Here is a 20,457-nt window from a genome sequence, read left to right as displayed (position 1 = left end):
TTTCTCATGGATCTGGTTGGATCCTTTAGGATTTTGGATTTGAGAGCTTTAATAAAAGCTTTGGTACGTTTTTTGTTGCTTCCTCCACTTCCAGACTTTCTGGTAATAGTTTTGCTCATTGTCATTCTCTTCTTTCCATTATAAACAGTCTTTATGGACACTCCAGCTATTTTTGAAATCTCCTTTGGTGTGACGAGTGCATTCAGCAAATCACACACTCTTTGACGTTTGCTTTCCTGATTACTCATATGGCAAAAGTTTCTGAAAAGGTATGGATAATAGTGTTAGGTATGATTATGACATCAATATATGTTTGGTTTCAAAACAATTGACGTAATGCCTGCTGAGAAAAAACAACTAAATGTTCATTGTAAATTTTGCTTCCCCACCCTGTATGGTAACTTCATTGACCTTGATTTTGTACATAACACAAAATTTTGAACATTTTCACAAAAGTAATAAAATCTTGTTAGGTCCTTCAATAATACACTAAGGTTGAAATTTAGAATTTCAGAGTATTTCTATGAGTGAACTATAAAGGGTTAACTGGAGATTAGATCAGTGAGCAGTAACACAACAGAAGAAACACTCACAGAAACATGATTCAGGTATGTACAATACAGTTCAACACGACTTTATTCTCACACTTGAACCTCAGCAGCTAAAACAACAGAGCTCATAAAAGTCGAGGAAAACTCACTTGATTTACAGATGCACGACAAAACCTCCAGGTCAGACTCTTATTAATAAGCAGATTTCCACTTGAACACATCCACCTGAGTCGGGTGGATGTGTGCGGCATTCATCACCTCGCATACGAGCGCATTCATTCACTCACATCAGGCTAATAAATTAAGTGGTGGCGTCTAGAAATGGACACAACACAGACGCACGTCACAGCAAAGGGCAACGAACACAACAAAAGCTAAAGATGCACCCACTGCATGTGTCTTTAAAGGCACAGACGGGGTCTTTGTACACTTTAAAGACATGGCTGAGACAACATGCAACCTCTGCCACTGAATCCAGTTCAACACCAGACCACAGACCTCCACATTAAACCAAACACAGTGGATTAGACTTAAAAATAATGACAACGGACAGAAATTGGTTTAAAAGTACTTGTTTTACCGGACAAAAACACTTATTTAAGAAAGAAATGCATCAAATCTTCATGTGTAAGTAGATAAAATTGCTTCATGTTTCCTGCGTCTTAAATAAATGTAATAATATTTCTATATCATTTATTATTTTGAGTTTGCATTGAGCTTTGGAATGCTTTTTAGACATGATACAGTCAAAAGAAGTCAAATCAGTTTTCAAGAAAATATAAGAATAAAGGTTAACAACAATGTATTTGACATTAACTGTTAGCTTTATCAGATTGTTTCAACAAAAAAAACTAAAATTCTACCAGAAAACCAGTATAAAAAACAGAAAATTACATTTGAGGAACAAGAACAGGTGTATTTTTTTTTTTTTAATTTTTGGAAAAAAAAAAAAGTTAAATTTAAAGTCAATGATTAAAATTACTGCAGATTGAATTAGTGAATAAAGGTTAACAGCAGTGTATTTGACATCAGTTGTTAGCTTAATCGGATTTTTTCAACAAAAAATTTAAAACTACATCATAAAACCAGTAGAAAAAACTGAAAATTACATTTGAGGAACAACAAGTGTATTTTGCCATTTTTGGGAAAAAAAAAAATCTTTTAAGATCAATGATTAAAATTATTGCAGATTAAATTAGTCTGTTACTTGATTATTTGACAGAAAATATCAGAAAATAGTCAAACATTAAACTAGAAATTTGCCAAAGATGAAGGGGATATTTTCAAAAGTATGACCGAAGAATTAATTTCCCCAAATAATCATTGAAAGTAAAGCGATGTTTGACGTTCTCATACTGGAGGAGCTGAAAATAAACTAAGAATGTTCCTTTAAAAAGCAACATTTCATGTTAATCAACTAAACCGTGTAGAAAAAAACCCTTCAGTGGTAAAACAGTGGTTTTCAAAGTAAGGACATGGAAGGGTACGCAAAAAAAAACAAAAAACACTATAATGTCTGAGAACTTTACTGTGACGGACATTTTGACATTTTACTGGTCAAATCTTCTACTCAGTTACTCATGGTGTGATCCAGATCCAGCTGAAGGTCTGTGGTCTTTTGTTGATCTGTCTTAAAGGTGGTGACGTAAAGAGAGCAGCTCCACTGTGAACCAGTAGGTGGGGGTAAAGGTCAAGGGCAGTTCCATCTGAACACACACTCCAACATGAATTGAACACACAATAACACATTTATGTAGCTTTTTTTTTTGTTTTGTTTTTTTACACCTCTCTGCTCTGATCACATATCTTTTAAACAGTGACAAACTAAATACATCACACTATACATCTACATTTATTTCATTTTTACAGTAAATGTACACAGTATATACATAAATAAATATATGTTTTTCTCTGTCAGTACTCAGGAGAATCAGATAGGAAGAAGTAAAAGTCAAGTTTGGTCGACTTTAGTTCTTCTTCTGTGTAAAAACCAAAACAGAGGCAGGTTCATTTGCTACAAAGGTGAAACTACCCCTCATTTCGTCCAGTTTTTCACATAGTTTTCCCTTTTTACACTCTGAATCCGAAGTGGACACATGTTGTAATGTTCACCATCATCAGGTTTTTGTCGTAGCTGGTTCTCACATTCTGGATATTTGGATACGATAGTTCCAAGTCCTGCACAGTCGTGACACTCTGAACTGTCCGCTCTGTCGTTCTGTTCATATATGAGACGGAGCAGCTTTATGGTAGATCCCTGGTGCCAGACCAGTTCCCGTATGTCCGGTTAAAGCAGTACTGGCCTCGCTGTACATGGAAGGTGGAGCGGTGGTCTTCTGTGGCCAGCAGGGGCAGCAGCGAGCCACAAACCTCCTCCAGGAATCCAGGGTTTTACTCGACCAGATCCAGACCCCTGAGGTGATGCCCACCACCAAGCACATGAAGTACTTGAGCATGAAGACGGCGTAGTCCGGACCCAGACCCAGACGCTGGCGCTCGGACAGGCAGGAGCAGGCCAGCGCTCTCTCCCATCCGGGCCGGTAGTGCTGCTCGTAGACCAGGCAGGCCACCACGATGGTAGCAGGGACCGTGTACAGCACCGTGAAGAGGCCGATCCGGATCATGAGCCGCTCCAGTTTGTCCGTCTTGGTGCCGCCTTGTTTAATGATGCTCCTGATGCGGAAGAGGGAAATGAAGCCGGCGAGTAAGAAAAGTGAGCCGGTGAAAAGGTAAACAACAAGAGGCGCGAGTACGAATCCTCTCAGGTTCTCTAGGTTCTGGTTCCCAACGTAGCAAATTCCTGCAACAGGGTCACCGTCGACGGAGCTGAGAGCCAGGACCACGATGGACTTGACGCTTGGGATGAGCCACGCAGCTAGGTGGAAGTACTGGGAGTACCCGGCGATGGCTTCGCTGCCCCACTTCATCCCCGCCGCCAGAAACCAGGTAAAGGACAGCACCACCCACCAGATGGAGCTGGCCATCCCAAAGAAGTACACCAACAAGAAGACCAGGGTGCAGAGGGCGGGACCAGTGGTGTCGTAGAGGATGTGGAGCTGGTCGCCGCCAATGCTACTGCTAGTGCCGCACGCCACTCGTTCATGACCCGCCACCAACCGGATGATGTAGCCCAAGGAGACGAAGAGGTAGCAGGTGGCCAGGAAGATGATGGGCCGCTCCGGGTACTTGAAACGCTCCATATCGATGAGAAAAGTTGCAACCGTCATCAGCGTGGAGATGAAGCAAAGCACCGACCAAAGTCCAATCCAGAAGCTGGTGAAGGCGCGTTCGTCAGCCGAGAAGTAGGGCTGGTGGCAGGGCTGGGCACAGTTGGGGAGGGGTCCGGTCTGGACCCGTCCATACAGGGTGTAGGAGTCCCTTTTGATTGCAACCAAAGGATCTCGACATCGACACTCCCTGTCACACTGAGGGGAGCTGGGGGGTCTGGTGCGTCCTTTGGGGGTGGGCTTGGGGAAAGAGGGAGCCAGAGTGGTGGTCTCGCTGCTGTTCTGGTCCATGCACAGGGTCTCATCGCCAAGCTCGGGCAGCTGCTCGCAGCTCATCCTCTCAGGCCACTCGAAGCCGTACTGGCTCATGAGAGGCGAGCAGCCCCGCTTAGCGCGTTCGCAAACCGAGCGACAGGGCGGCAGGGGCTTCTTGTAGTCGGGGAGACAGATGGGGGTGTACATGCTGCACAGGAAGAAGAGCAGGTCTGGAGAGCAGCGGATCCGGACCAGAGGCCAAAACTGGTGCACCTCCAGCCCCACCTCCTCCTGGGTGTCATGGTTAAACTGATTGGGCATGTACGTCAGGTTGTAGCCGATGCTCCTGCACATTGGTACGGTGATGGGTTCACAGACTAGATCCTTGGATGCTCCAAGTGAGAGACCCGGACCCCAGACCAGCAGCAGCATGAGGGGTCGCAGGAGCACCAGCCTCATCGTGGATACCATGGATCTTAAAACTATTTCAGACGAACAGGTGAAAGTAACCATACATATGAGTTTGTTCTAATGCAGGTTCAAGTTCATCTCAAAAACGTGGAAAAAAACATGATCTCCCCCTGAAAATATAGTTACAATAAAAAAATAAATCAACTGAACTAAAACCTGAACTAAAACATCAGAAGAAAAGTTTAACTGGTAAATCCAAAAAGGTGAGACTTTACTGTCAATCATTCACCACAGCTTGGAGAAAGTTCATCTCCTCTGGTCACGTTCCAATAAATTTAACGACCCTGTAACAATTTGACCAGCCCCGTTTTTGTCCGACGGTCCGAGAACGCCACAGAAACTGGCATCATGAAGCTCGAAACCAAAGAAAAAACAGAGTAAAACCTGTCCACGAAGGGTATATGTAATAAAAAAAAAAAATATATATATATTACAAAGTCTCTCCCGTGGAACCTGAGCCGTAAAATCCACTTGCCGTCTCCTCACAGGTTGCTTCAGTTTTCCTCCACATTGACTTATTTGTCCACAAAGTTGCACAGGTGTCCCCTTCTGCTCCTTCCGCGTGGAAACAGAATAAAACACAACACGACCTCTAATCCACGGAGAGGACAGTGAGTGGAAGCTGGTCCCGTGTGTCCAGGTGCGTGTGCGTGGGGCTGCAGCCCTCACCGACAGTCCAGGACGGAATAAAGTCCGACTGCGGAGACAGCACCTCCTCAAAGAGCGGAGAGCTGAGGCGTTCACGGACTGTCGGAGATGTCACTACGAAGAAGGAAAGGTCGCGAAAAGAAAAGAAAAACAAGAGATTAAACGAACGTAAATCTAAAGTTATTAAACGATACAGTTGAGAGGAAATTACTTTAGAGAATAATTACATATTAAACACACCAGACACTGGAATAAACACAGTTTCAGAGCCAAACACTGGCCTTGAACACACCGCATTACATCGAATTATTAAAGTAAGTTTTACACAAGGACTTTTTCAGCATACCTTTTTCTTTTCTTTTATAAGCCACGAGTTATACTATTTTTGTGTATGACTTTTGTTTAAATTATATTGCTCTAAAACGTAACATAATGCACCGCCCATTTGAACCCATATTAGTTTAGATTCAATTTATATCTCATAAATTTCTCTTTTCACGCACTTCTGTTCTGAGCTGCAGCTTGCTGAGACGTTTAAGAAAAAACTCCTACCTATCCATACCTGCACTTGAACGCAACAAGTTGCAGGCTGTTTATTTCTGACGTCCTGCAGTGGGAGGTCAGAGTTTACCAGGGGAACTTGAAGGTATCAGATGATGAGCGATGTCTCTCCGCCCACTCCCACACACACACACACACACACACACACACACACACACACACACACACACACACACACACACACACACACACAGTGGTCCCTACAGCCACATTTGCAGTGTTTCTGATTAAGTGGATACCTACTTACACATTTCATGGAGCTGTCATAACAGTCCAAAAAGAGGCTGAAAGTGTGTGGAGCTTTGTCACATCTCATATTTTATCATTTTTATCATTCCACTTCAACACACTGCACACATTGTTGACACTTGTTGCAGCAAAGTCCATCGCAGTTGCCATGTGGCCCATAATACTGCAGAAGTGGTGGATTATAGCAGTAGTTAAAGACCCAAAACAGATCTAAACGTTTAAAAATACATCTTAAATTGTCACAGATCTGTATTTCCATTGACTCTTCCACTATCAAAATACAGTGTCTTGTGTTTGTTGTGTTACATCATTTTTGTCTTGATGCATCTTTCACGTCATCGTCATCTTTTACACTGGTTTGTAGTGTCATGTCTTTGATGTCACGACTGTCTTGTCTTGTTCATTCTTCATTTGCATCTTGTTGCATCATTTACATCAGTGGTTCCCAACCTTTTTTGTCTTGTGACCCCATTTTAACATCACAAAATTCTAGCGACCCCAGACATTCAAAATTGAAACTTTTTTTTACCTCCGCCAAGGAGGTTATGTTTTTGCTGGCGTTAGTTTATCTGTCCATTTGTCTGTCTGTGTGCAAGATAACTCAAAAAGTTATGGACGGATTTGGATGAAAATTTCAGGAAATGTTGATACTGGCACAAGGAACAAATGATTAAATTTTGGTGGTGATCGGGGGGGTCACTGATCTGCCTTGGTGGAGGTCTGCGCTCTCCGAGTGTTTTTTAGTTTTTAACTAAAATTAATATGGTTTTGAAATAGTTTGCGATACTATGTTGCAAATAAATGTTAATTTTAGACGACATTTAGGCTATATACCACTGGCGGCTGCTTGTCGTTCAGACAGGGGAAGCTCATTGTCGGCTTACATCAAAAAAAAAAAAAAAAGTCAGGTTATTTAAACATAAATTCGGCCCTCCGTTCCTTTTTAAGAAAATGCTCAGTGACCTTATCTTACCAAATAGGCGTCTTTTCCAGGGACTGGACCAGTGTCCTCTGAATGTCCAGCAGAGCTGGGCTGCTTAGACGGCCTTGGCCCATTGTGTTGTGGGTGTAAGACTTCAGTCTTTTTAAACTAGAGATGCTCCTTTCACTCCGACCTAGCCGACAGTTTGATTGATTTAACTATCTACAAAACTATATTAAACTCGAACAAGAAATGATTAAATTATGTAACTGAAACAAGAAAACGCTGAAATTATGTTAAATTGAAACAAGGAAGTACAATGAGTGTTTTGTTTACAGTGCAAGAAATGAACGAGCAATTTTGTAGTGGTTTCTCTCTCGATTTCACAGCAGAATGCGCGACGGTATTAAACTGAACTGTGTCAGTGAAGGAGCAGATCTCAAACTAGCTGTCAATCAAATAGGATTCCGCCTTTCAACTGATCCTCCAATCAGCACATGGAATTCTGGCGTCCAGCCCGACTGAGCTCCGCCCACAGCTCAATTCACCTCCAGAGACGCCCAGCATCCGGGGGCGGGACAACATCGGGGCATTTATCCAATTAGCGTCCAGTTTTGAGGCAATGAAAAAAACTGTTCCACTCAGTCCCATTGAAGCCCATGGACTCCCGCCGTCTACGGGCAAATGCATTGGCCATAGATCATATGAGAAAACAGCGCAACAGGAATGTATGAGACGTGAACAACATCGCGTCCGTTGATTTGTGATAAAGCTGATTCTGAACGAACTCATCTTTGAGATGAACGTGTTCTAACACATTTGTAGTCAATAAAATGTCAACACAACCGTACATATTTAAACATTTAATTTTCGTGATTTTAGGGGAAGCTGAGCTTCCCTTGCAGTCTATGAGAAATCACTGCTATATACTGTAAATTATTATGGACGGAGGCAGAAAAGCCAGGTGTAGATTACTGGACAATTTTATTTTCCTTGGTCAGGATATGTACAGTCAGTCCAGCTTGGATTAACAAGGCTGACAATTAATACTGAACAAACAAGAACTCAAAGTATGAATAATAAAAGAGCTGCAGCATCTGAAACTGACCACAATGAACATTTGAAAGATAAACAGAACCACAGTGCTTCAGTTTCAGCTTCACAGTTTGTCATGTCTTTTATGGATTGTGATTGTCTCTCAACCCACCATGTATCTTTTATTAGTAAGTTTCTTTTTTATTTTTATCAGTTATTAGAAATTCCAGGTGACCCCATTTGAATTCCAGGTGACCTCACGTGGGTCCCGACCCCAAGGTTGAAAAACACTAATTTACATGTTTTAATCTTAAATCTTTTTTGTTATTTTTGTCATGAAACTTCTTTTTCAGCTGACACTTCTCTGCATGCCCCGTGGCTTTATCGAGGTTAACATGTAGAAACTCTTATTAGAATACTTTCTATTCGTTCTAATCAGGAATAAATCACTTCCTGAATTTTTCTCTGCCAATCAGAGGCCCAGTAAAAGCAGCTCCAGGACCAATACTGGGGCCTGTTTGGAAAACACAGAATTATGGGATAAGGCTTCACAAAATACATAAATACTAATTTAAAATCTGTACTTATTTTTCAGGTTTTAGGACTTGCCCAGTACTATACTATAACCAACAGTAGTTTTTAAGTATAACAGTATTTTCGTGCTATTATTAATAAACAGCCTGTTTTTAATATTTCTGTGGAATCTTGTTGTTGAACTTTTTAATATATTCTGCAATAAGATGACATGAAAACAACAAAAGCAGCAAATTTCAGCATCATTAACATCATATGCATCTTCATTGCGCCTCTTTTTCTGCTTCATCTTTTTTTTAAACCCATAAAGTCCCAAACATCCACCATCTACCAAAACCATCTACTGATGTAAAATGTTTAATACCTGTTGATCCACGAATCCTGACTTCAAGTGGTGATGTTGAATTATAAATAAACACTTAAGATCCCACAGACAACAAGAAAGGCCCTTGTTACAGTGTTTGTTTTGGCCATTCTCTGCATTTTAATTAAGGGAACAAATCTAGCAGAAAATGGCATTTTGACTCTGAATGTTTATGATCCACTCACTGTATATAAATGTGATGACTATTATAATCAATTTATAGATCCTCCTAAATTCCACTAAATCATAAACTGGAAGTAGCAGCAAAGAAAATACACTGAAACAAAATGCGAACCATATAATTTAACCCATAAAGAGCCAAACATCCACCGTTGACCAAAACCATCTACTAATCTTAAATGTTCAATACCTGTTGATCTAGTAATTTTATCAATACATGTAAATAATTGGTGTAAAATACAGTTTGTCATCTTTTCATGGTCATCAGATAATGACCCATTTGGACGTTCAGAGGCTTCATAGTGAACATGAAAACACTGTCATCTTAACATTGAGCCCATTTACCTGACCATAAAAATCCAATAACTGGGAGTAATCCGATAATTGCTGTAATCAGATTTAACTTTACATGCACTTCAGAAAAACCCTGGTTTACATGTTTCAGTCCATTATTTGATTTCTTTCGGAGTATGTAAGTACGTTATGACATAAGACGTACACTTCCTGTCATTTTCTAAACGTCTAGTCTTGTCTTGGTGACCATTGTAATGCCTACGGTGTTAGCGTTAGCTGTCCTTATATGGGAGGAGCTAATCATATTACAAAATAGGTTAGATGTTACTGCTGTCCTTCATTTCATTTCATTGTTTGTTGACCTTTTTCCTTAGGCTCACGGTGTCACTGCATAAGTTCCGTTTATATATATACTTTTTTTTTTTTTTTTTTTACACATGTACAGATGTAAAAAATAAAAGAAATCAGACTGACCTGTATACTTGCATGAAGACATCAGAGTATTGGGAGAGGTGTGTTAATCTGATTTCTCATAATCAGATTACTGCCATTATTGGATAAAGACCATCAGATTATCCTGTTTACATGATCACTTGAATAATCTGACAACTCCAGAAATCGGATAATGATCAGAGTATGGGTGAGGATGTAAACAGGCTCACTAATTCACCAGTAAAACCCACAGAGTTGGATCAATGACAGTGGATGGAGACACCTGGTTTATGTTCAGTTATTGATAGATTTGACTGAAAATGTCACTTTTTCTTCAGTTCATTCCTGTTTCTGATATAATAACCTTCAACTTTAATTTGACCTTTAATGAACATCTACATGATCAATAAGTTAAATACAGGAAAATACATGATTGTCACTGAAAAACAAAACAAAGAGGGTAATATTACAATAAATGGTGATAAATCACTCAAGAAATATTAAATATAGAGAAAAATTCATTTGGGAACTGCCACAAAAGCAGCACTGGCTCTTTTTGGGTTAATCTTCCTCAACTGCTTCTCTTTCATCTTTAAGGAATACAAAGAACAAAACACTATATATGTGTGTTTAAGCTCTTTAGAGTAGTTCATACAATGTGATACTGTATGTATCATGTACTTCCTTGAATGATATCAATACATTAGGAATAATCAGTTATAGAACATAATGTATGTGTAAGAAAGAACTTGTATTATCTAATAATAATATAGTCACTGGGTCCACGAGTATCAATGGACGATAAGTGAAACTAAAAGGAACCATCGTATGAATGAATCAGTGGAGCCTGATGTCTGAGTCAGTGTCTCTAACCCCCACGCAAACACACACACGGTGCCATATGAAACAATGGACAAGGGTCACAACGTCTGTGAGGGACAAAGGTCTCAGAGGGTGTGTTTAGTGGTGATGGTGTGTGTGCTCAACATATCAGCTAAGACAAGTCCCCCCCCGGTCTGATTTACCCTCACTCAGGTTACTTTGATAAATGAGGGCAAACAGTGAGGAATTGATGTGTAAAGGCTGCACGGCATCAATCCCATGTGTACACACACACACACACACACACACACACACACACACACACTCATGTGGTTACCTGTGGTGATTTTCCCAGGTGCCGGGCCTGTTTGACCAAGACTTAGAGGAGAACACAATGAGACAGGACCTGTAACACCGGCGGACCTGGTAACCACGGGATACATACTACACCTGTGATGATATGGAGTGTTTATCATTCAAAAATCAGCTGGGAAAAAATTTTTAAAAATAAATGAAAAGTATCTTTTCAATGAAGCTGTGTCCATAATGAACAGGGTTTGTATGGGTGCTTGAAATCCTTGAAAATGCTTGAATTTCAATGTTGTGTTTTCAAAATCTGAAAAGTGCTTGAATTTTATTTTAAGGGCTTGAAAGTGTTTACAATTATAACTCTGTGATGTGATTTATTGATTTTTAATATTAACTCAAGCCAAACCTACAGAGAGGTGGTACAGTTTGAAAAATAAAATAAAATTAGCAGGTGTTCTCAGCTCGACTCCAGGAACATTTTTAAAATAATATTTGGCTCAATGCAAGTATTCTTTTTTTTTGACATTTTTTTATTGGATTTTCATACACACATGGTAATATCTAACATGTACAATATTTCCAAGTGTTCTAGTTGAAAGGTAATAGACAGCTGTCTTTATACAGTGTATTTTAAGAACAACAATTTTAATCTAACCTAAACGGCTTCTGTGAATGAACTATAACGGCGTTTTTCAACCTTGGGGTTGGGACCCCACGTGGGGTCGCCTGGAATTCAAATGGGGTTGCCCGATATTTCTAGTAATTGATAAAAAATAAAATAAATTTACTAATAAAAAGTATATGGTGAGTTGACAGAGACAATCCCAATCTATAAAAGACATGACAAAGTGTGAAGCTGAAACTGAAGCACTGTGGTACTGTTTATTCTCAGATGTTCATTGTGGTCGGTTTCAGATGCTGCAGCTCTTTCATAATTCATAGTTTGAGTTACTGTTTGTTCAGTATTAATTGTCAGCCTTGTAAATCCAAGCTGGACTGACTGTACATATCCTGACCAAGGAAAATAAAATTGTCCAGTAATCTACACCTGGCTTTTCTGCCTCCGTCCATAATAATATACATTATATAGACTAAATGTTGTCTAAAATTAATGTTTATTTTCAACATAGTATAGCAAACTATTACATGATCAAAAATAAATAAATTTTGGCCAAAAAAAAAAAGTCTCTATTGAATGTCTGGGGTTGCCAGAAATTTGTGATGTTGAAATGGGGTCACGAGACAAAAATGGTTGGGAACCACTGAACTATAATAAGCCATTATCTATTCCCACCCACCATTGAAAGAAAAGACAGAATAAAACAAAACATAAAAAAATATAGTTAAAAAAAACCACAAAACAAAACAAAAAACACAAAGCAAGTATTCTTGAAGAACACCAAATGGCCTCCCTTTTTTCTAAATTTTTTGTTATTATGAAACATGATTTTAGGTGTTTATAGCACAGTAGAATGTACAACATTGTGATAATAAGCGAAAATGTAGTATATGTAGTACTTACTAGTATATGTAGTGGATATATGTATTCCTGTAGATATGGATTTGACCCCAGTGATAAGGTGCTGCGCTGGAAAAATCTGAAAATGACCCTTAAAAGTGCTTGAATTTGACCTTGAAAAATGTGTGCAAACCCTGAATGAAGTGTTCAACACAGAAACAAAAAACTGAGCAAGACTAATGTGAGACTTTTCACAACGGACTTTATAATTCCACCTTAGATCTGTATTTACTTTTTACCTTTTTTTTTTTAAGTTCCTCCTCCCACCAGATTTCACCTACTACAGCAGGGATGTCAAATCTACGGCCCAGGGGCCTAAACTGGCCCACCACAGGGTCTAATCTGGTCCATGGGATGAATTTGTGAAAGGTCAAAATTACACTGAACTATACTGAACTCAATCAGGGACCATATAAAGCGTTACTTTGGTCTCAAGTGGGTTGAACTAGTCAAATAAAACACTAAAATAATAATAATAATAATAATCTATAACTAATGACAGCTCCTCTTTGTTGTAGTGTAAAGGCACAATATTGGAGGCATAACTTAAAATTGCATGTTTATACTTCCCATCCAACCACAATCAAATTCATTCTATCTGGTGGCGTGATTTATCTGGATAATTTTTTTTTTATCTGAAGGATGACGAATGAAAACAAGCTGAAATGAAATAGGAGTAACAAGGCTATTTTTAAAATGTAAGGAGCAGAAGGAAAAAATTGACTGAAAAATAATTACTCCAGTAAAGTATACAGTCGCGGAAAAAATTATTAGACCATCAAAATCATATAAAACAATGGTTATGCAATCAGGTACTAACTCCTGTGTGTATCATGTGACTAAAACAGACAGAAAAGAAAACAGAATGCCTAAAACACTGTTTTTGTCAGTACAATGCTATAGATATTGATGTAAGAACTGAAGTGATTTTGGTTGTTATCAAGAAAACATGGAAAATGGATAAATGTCAGCTCTGAAATTAAACTCTTATGAGCTATTTTTCTTGTTATCATTATATTCGTCCAAACAAATGTAGCTTTAGTTGTACCAGGCATTAAAATGAACAAGAAATTGAAGAAAACAAGGGTGGTCTAATATTTTTTCTGCAACTGTAGCTAGTAAATATAAAGCAGCAAAAAAGTACTTTAAAGGTATTTAAGTACCTTAAAATGTTATTCAAGTACACTTTCCATCGCTGTCTCTGACCTTATGGTAGAGCCAGATTAATCATCACATATTCAACAAAACTGAACGTAATTTAGCTGTTTAAGGACAAGATACAGTCTACTCTCGTTATACCGCCAACTTCCGTTCACGGCCAAATTGGCGGTATGGCGAAAATGGCGTTACAACGGGTTGCGTCCATAATGTGCATGTCTTTACTATATGATGTCTATGCTGCCTCCGTTAACCCGTTCTAATTGCGTTTCTAAATAAATCTTGATTCTGTTATGTTGTAAGGGATCATTTAAAGTGGGGAAACATTTTAAGCATTATTATACCGTGTTGGGAAATGACACCCCATCATCTTGAGGCTTTGGCTTAATCCCACGTCCTCTTCCCGACATCCTGACCTACTGAGTGTTCTGCGATAAATGAACGGTGGCCGTTCCGTAGACCTACTCGTAGCTTGTCGCGATCAGCGTCTGGCGCGTTTGTTTCAGTGCATTGTTAAAATTTATGTGTACTCGATGGCAATCACGCTGGCGGTATAACGGTCGGGAAATCAATGGTATAAGTGTTGTTTGTGCATGGAACTGGGCTGGCGGATGGCGATAGGCGGAAATGGCGGTAGCTAATGGAATAATGCATTGGGGATTTTTGTGCAATGGTTTTGGTCGGCGGTGAGCGAAAATGGCGGTATAACGGCGGGCGGTTTAACGAGAGTAGACTGTATAGCTTATGAATAAAATAAAAGTGTTCATAAAGAAGCTGGACAAGAAACGGAAGAAAACAAGGGTGGTCTAATAATTTTTTCCGCAACTGTAGATAACCAAAATTTCTACTTAAGTAAGATAAAAAAAAAAAAGTGTTGGTACTTCGTTACTTGACACCTCTGCTCAAGTAGGATGTTAATATGTTCTCTCTGCAGAATAAAAACTCTAAATATCTGGACATCAATCAATCAATCAATCAATCAAATTTTATTTATATAGCGCCAAATCATTACAAAAGTTATCTCATGACACTTTACATATAGAGTTGGTCAAAACCAGACTCTAAGCCAATTTACAGAAACCCAACAGAATCCTCCAGGAGCAAACACTAGTGACTGGTGACAGTGGAAGGAAAAACTTCCCTTTAACAGCAGAAACCTGGAGCAGACACAGACTCCTGGAGGATGGCCGTCTGCCTTGACCAGTTGGGGTTAAAGAGAGAGAGTAAAAGGGGAGAAAAGAGAGAGCGATAGATAGAGAGAGACTGGGGGAGAGGGGGAGAAGGGGGAAGGTAGGGGGAGAGACATGGATGCAGTTGATGCACAGATAACTGAACTAGAACATCTATGGAACTATATAATAAACACTATCATAACTATATGGACAAGTGAGTGATGACGATGAAGGAGGAGAGAGGCAGGACCACAGCAGCAGGTCCAGAGATGATCCAGGGAAAACCTGTGATGATCCTGGGAAAACCTGTGATGATCCTGGGAAAACCTGTGAGCCAATAAAGCACAGAGACTCCGGGGAAGAAGTCAAGTCAGTAACATGTATTCACTGCGGCGTAAATAGAAGAGAAAATTTGGAGAGAAAAGGTCAGGGAGAAAGAGGAGCAGAGAGGAGGTCATAGAGGAGGAGGAGCAGAATGGAGCTCAGTGTATTCAGATGAGTCTCCATCAGTCTAAGCCTAGAGCAGCAGAACTAAAAGCAGCCTGAGGTGCCCTAACTATAGGATTCATCAAAAAGGAACATTTTTAACCTACTCTTAAACATACCGAGGGTGTCTGCCTCCCGGACCGAGGCAGGGAGGTGGTTCCTTAAACATGTGACTTGTTCCATATGTGGCAGGAGGATTTGCGCCTCCTTTCCCCCCGTGTGCCAAATGGGCACTGATTGAAGGGAGGCGCTACGCGCTGTATATATACGCAGGTGCAACTACTCTCTTTTTCTCTCTTCCTCATCAGCAGCAGCGTTGGCCGTGTGGCGTTTCTTTTTAAAATCCAGTGTAACGCTGGCGGCTGGTCGGCGAAGCTGAGAAGTGCGACTGATGTCTTGAGCAGCGTGTGGAAGCGCGTTTCCCTGTTGGTGTCTAATCAGGTGTATGTACACCGTGTGGTGAAGCCGGGTTTAAAAATTCCATTCTACACATAACGTGACTATGGAGCCGGCGCACATCCCCAGAGTCCACCACCGCATTTTCCCTCTCCCTCCTGAAGCACTGCTGTTCTGGCCGTTTGGATTGACTTTTATGATTTTATTTTAATCTCACATCCGTGGCCTCCGTGCGGAGCAACACGGATGCGCCATTCCCCTCTTTGGGCGTTCCCTTCTTTTCATTTAGTTCAATTGCTTCCGTTGTGTTAAGTTTGTTTGTTTGTTTGTTTGTTTGTTTGTGTTATATTGAATTGGTTCCGTTGAATCTTTTGTTACATTGTCTTCGTTTTGTTTTGTGCTAGTGTATTATTGGGTTGTGTTTATTATAATTGTATGTATTCCATTTGTTATATTGTGTTTCACTGAATTTTGGTTTATTGTGTTTCTCTTTTTTTTGTATGGTTAATTTGCTTATTATACTGCATTTTTCTGTTTAGTGTTTGTTTATTCTTAGTTTGTCATTGTGTTTTGTTTAATTTTGTGTATTATAGTTTGATTAATTGTTTTTTTTTTTCTTTACTTTAGTTGAGGGGTTGGGGGCACCACGTGGCCTTTTTAAAAAAAATTGTTTTCTCTTTTCTTTTGAACAGGTGCTGTGGGCCTAGGGCGGCAGCGTGATCCCTGGTGGTGGATTTTTCTTCACAAGCTTCCAGTTTTTGTTGGTGTGCAGTTTCACGGGTGTTGGTTTGCGGTCCCCTTTTCATATTTTGTTGGATCCCTGCCGTAGTGGTAAGCCCCGGCCCTGTTCACCTGTATGGGCCACGTGCTAGCTTTTTAATTACTAGTTTTTTTAGTAGCAGTCTTTTAATAATATTTTGTTCAATAAATTGTTTTAAATCGAAACCGTCTATTCCCCTGTGGTATTTTTGAAATTTGAACCTGTGAGCCCTCTTACTAATTTCCTGGGGTGCAATTCCCCAGGTGGCGTTGTCACCCGACTTCCCTGCACTCTTTCTCTCACCACACATACAATTCTTTACCTTCCCTTCATTAGGCAGTTGTTTTTCTTTTAAAGAGCTTGTGTGCTAATGTGAAGTTCATCATTTGCTTATTTTAACTGACCCTGTTTCTAGGCTACTGCAGCTAGTGTTGCACACTGTTGGAACTGTAGAGGAGCAGAGGAGAGGCACTAAAGAACTTAGGAGCATGTCTGTGGCTTTTCCTCTAGATCCAAATGTACAGACTGTGATGGATGATCGAGTCAGTAGCTTAGGAATGTTGAGTGAGGAGGAAGCTAACATGACTCTGCACAACACAGACTCCAACAGTGACTTCAGGTAAGCACTATGAAAGCCTGGCTCTGTTATATTTGAACAAAACCATGTCTCTATGACAGTCGACTTTAACCCATAAAAACCCAGTGTTATTTTAATGGCTGTTCCCAAATCAATTTTTCCTCTAGATTTCACAGTTCTTAAATGATTTACCACCATTTGTTATAATGCTATCCTCTGGAATGTGTGTGTTTGTGTGTTGTTTTTTTTTTTTTAATTATTATTTTTTTTTATTTTATTTACTGATCATGTAGATCAGGGGTGTCAAACTCATTTTAGTTCAGGGGCCACATTCAGCTAAATTTGATCTGAAGTGGACTGAACAAGTAAAATAATAACATAATAATATATAAATAATGTCAACTCCAAACTTTTCTGTGTTTTAGAGTGAAAAAAGTAAATTTACATTATGAACAGGTTTACATCTACAAGCTATCCTTTCAAAAGATGTGAATAACATGAACAAACTGAAAACATAAGTGTAATTTTAACAATATTCTGCCTCAGTTTATCATTGACACATGTACATTATAATTTACAGATCACAGTGGATCTACAAACACACAAAACATTTAGTAACAGACAGACTGTTGTTAAAATTGTACTTGCTTCTCTTAAGACATTTCAAGTTATTCTCTTTTTTTTTTTTTTTTTTTTTGCAACATTATACTTTGTTTTAGTGTAAATACATGAAAATATTTACATTTACAGAGAAGAATTTGGAGTTGTCATTATTTCTATGTTATGATGATAGTATTTTACTGAACCCTGCCCACTTGAGATTGAATTGGTCTGAATATGGAACCTGAACTAAAAGGATTGTTAATAACTTAGTGTAATTTTTACATTTCACAAATTCATCCCAAGGGCCGGACTGGACCCTTTGGCGGGCCGGATTTGGCCCCCGGGCAGCATGTTTGACACCTGTGATGTAGATGTTCACTGAAGCATAGATGAAAGTTGGGGGTTATTATAACAGAAACAGAGAAAACTGAAGAAAAAGTGACTTTTTCAGTCAAATCTCTCATTAACTGAACATAAACCAAGTGTCTCCATCCACTGTCGTTGATCCAACTCCATGAGTTTTGGGTCATCAGATATGACCCATTTGGATGTTCAGAGGCTCCGTAGTTACCGTGGAAATGCCGTCATATTCTACAACATTGATTCACCAGTAAAACCCATGGAGTTGGATCAATGACAGTGGATGAACACACTGGGTTTATCAATCAATGTTGCACTTCTCATGCAAACAGAGTGCAACACAAAGTGCTTCACACAATAGTAACAATAAAACACAAGCACACACATTAGGATAGACTTTGTAGTGGTAAAGGCTAAAATAAGAACAGCCATCATAAAAAAAAAGGACTAGCATGAGTAAGGAAACACCAGAGGCAGGATGAAAATTGAAAATAAATGACAAAAAATGTCAGTCAACCAATAAATATGTAAATGAATAAGATCAAATAAGATAAAATAAAATAAATAACAAAATAGATGAATATACCAACTTGAAAACAGATTAATAAAACTGAAGGAATAGATGAATACACAATACTTGTTATAAATACAAAATAATTACAGAGATAAGTTTAATTAAAAGCCAAGCTAAAGGGGTAGGTCTTGAGTTTGCTTTTAAAAACGTCAACATGCTCAGTTAATGATATCTATTTTACTGAAAACTAGTGGCATTGTACCCGTGGTGCCATTGTACGATAGCATGAGAGGCTAAAATCGCTCAGCATACCTCACAACATCTGAATACGGACATACAATTCTGCCTAGTAGATAGTCAGGTAATGTTTCTGTTGATATGATGAGTTTGGTGCCAATCGGGCCTTTGAAGGCTGAGGAAAATCTGTACAAACGCCCTCCTGTGCTGCAACATCGATGGGACACAGAACGTGCATTATATAATAGGATAGGATGTGACTTTTTCTTCAGTTTTTTCTGTTTTTGATGTAACTGCCAACTTTAATCTGAGCTTTAATGAACATCTACATCATCACTGAATTAAATATAGAAAAGTACATCATTTAAACTGAAAAAACACAAAATACAGAGGATAATATTATAATAAATGGTGATAAATCACTTAAGAACAGTCAAATATGCTCGCTCACGTGATCCAAGATGGCAGCGTGTCTTTTGTTTTATTCAGTGTTTGTCTGTGTTTAATCTGTTTTATTTCATAGTTTGACTCGTCCTGTAAATTATTGTATGTTGTAACTGTATGGTGTAACTGTGTGTTGTATTTCATGCTGCCTCTTGGCCAGGACTCCCTTGGAAAAGAGGTTCTTAATCTCAATGGGATCTTTTAACCAGGTTAAATAAAGGTTAAATAAAAAAATAAATAAATAAAATGTAGAGGAAAAAAATATTTTAGAAGTGCCACAAAAGTAGTACTGGGTCCTTTTGGGTTAAAAAAAAGAAAATGCTGTAAATTTCCCACTTTTTTACAGTAATCTCATAGTTTAATCAGTGACTAAACTTAATTCTAATTTTTTTTCTGTCCCAACCTCAAAACTGTGTCTAGATTTTGCATTGAATGAATCCTCATTTAGATTCTGTTTAGACAAATATGTGTTTTTCTTTTTTTTTTTTTTTGGTAACTCTTACAAATGACAAGAAGACATTTTAACAAGGATGTGAGCTGTAACACAGGGTATGTAGCCTTTATCGCTGACAAAAGCCCAGAGTGAGCTGAAAGCCGCTGAAAGCCTGGACGTGGCCAAACGAGGCCCTGAACAAGCAGGTCAGCGGGAACACGGGGGCCCTGCCGGCTTTTGTGTCGCAGCTCACTAAATGTCAGGTGGGTCCCCTGTGTGTGTGTGTGTGTGTGTGTGTGTGTGTGTGTGTGTGTGTGTGCGTGTCCTCCTCCTCTCATGTTGGGAGAGTGGAGGCCCGGCTGTCCCTCCTCTGCAACCGTCACCCTCCTCCTCCTCCTCTTCTCTTTTTCTTCCCCTGTCCTCTTTTCCTCCTTAAACTGTCTTTTGTTTTCATTTTCGTTGGCATTTCTGCTCCGTCGTTGTTCGAGGCCCTAAATGAGTCTTGACTGGCCTGCGGGCCACTGGAGAAGCACAAAGGACTTCGTTCTACTCGCTACAGTTGATCCATTGTGGGCGTCCCACAATGCACTAATTGGCGATGACAATTAAGCGCGGTCGACACTCAGCTTCAATTTGCCCGCTGCTCGACATACATCACAGGCAAATGATTCAGCCTGCGAGCTCCTTTCTCCCCCCACACAATATACAGACTCACTCAGCCAGGTCTATGTGCACCTTGATGAAGCAGTGTGTGTGTGTGTGTGTGTGTGTGTTTGTGTGTGTGTGTTCACAACCTGACAACCAGCCACACACCCTCATGTCATCTGTGGATACGATTAGAAACACAGAATGAAATGGAAACACTGGCAATTCCACTAAAATCCACTTGTAGTAAGTGTTGCGACGCTTGTCCAGTCATCCTGTTAAAATGATGACTAGTAAAA

The 20,457-nt window shown here is 39.5% G+C and overlaps 1 protein-coding gene and 1 long non-coding RNA gene across 2 annotated transcripts; both read right to left on the bottom strand.

The window, feature by feature from the left end:
* Nucleotides 1-1,547: 1,547 nt before the first annotated feature.
* LOC115411957 (uncharacterized) lies at nucleotides 1,548-19,006 on the bottom strand. Its single transcript, XR_003934290.1, has 3 exons — nucleotides 18,996-19,006; nucleotides 10,711-10,717; nucleotides 1,548-1,968 (listed from the first exon to the last, which is right to left on the bottom strand). It is a non-coding gene; the product is annotated as an uncharacterized LOC115411957 (long non-coding RNA).
* fzd5 (frizzled class receptor 5) lies at nucleotides 2,332-5,201 on the bottom strand. The gene has a single exon (XM_030124263.1). It carries the CDS (start codon nucleotides 4,544-4,546, stop codon nucleotides 2,774-2,776), a length of 1,773 nt encoding a protein of 590 aa, XP_029980123.1. The 5' UTR covers nucleotides 4,547-5,201; the 3' UTR covers nucleotides 2,332-2,773.
* Nucleotides 19,007-20,457: the final 1,451 nt, after the last annotated feature.

The sequence above is a fragment of the Sphaeramia orbicularis genome, chromosome 21, assembly GCF_902148855.1.
Source record: "Sphaeramia orbicularis chromosome 21, fSphaOr1.1, whole genome shotgun sequence".
Lineage (NCBI taxonomy): Eukaryota > Metazoa > Chordata > Actinopteri > Kurtiformes > Apogonidae > Sphaeramia > Sphaeramia orbicularis.
Note: the sequence above shows the minus strand (reverse complement) of the source record. Positions and strands in the feature narration are given on the sequence as shown.

Bases quoted from the DNA above. Each gene is read 5' to 3' on its own strand.
- fzd5 (XM_030124263.1), bottom strand. From the start codon at position 4,546: ATGGTTACTTTCACCTGTTCGTCTGAAATAGTTTTAAGATCCATGGTA.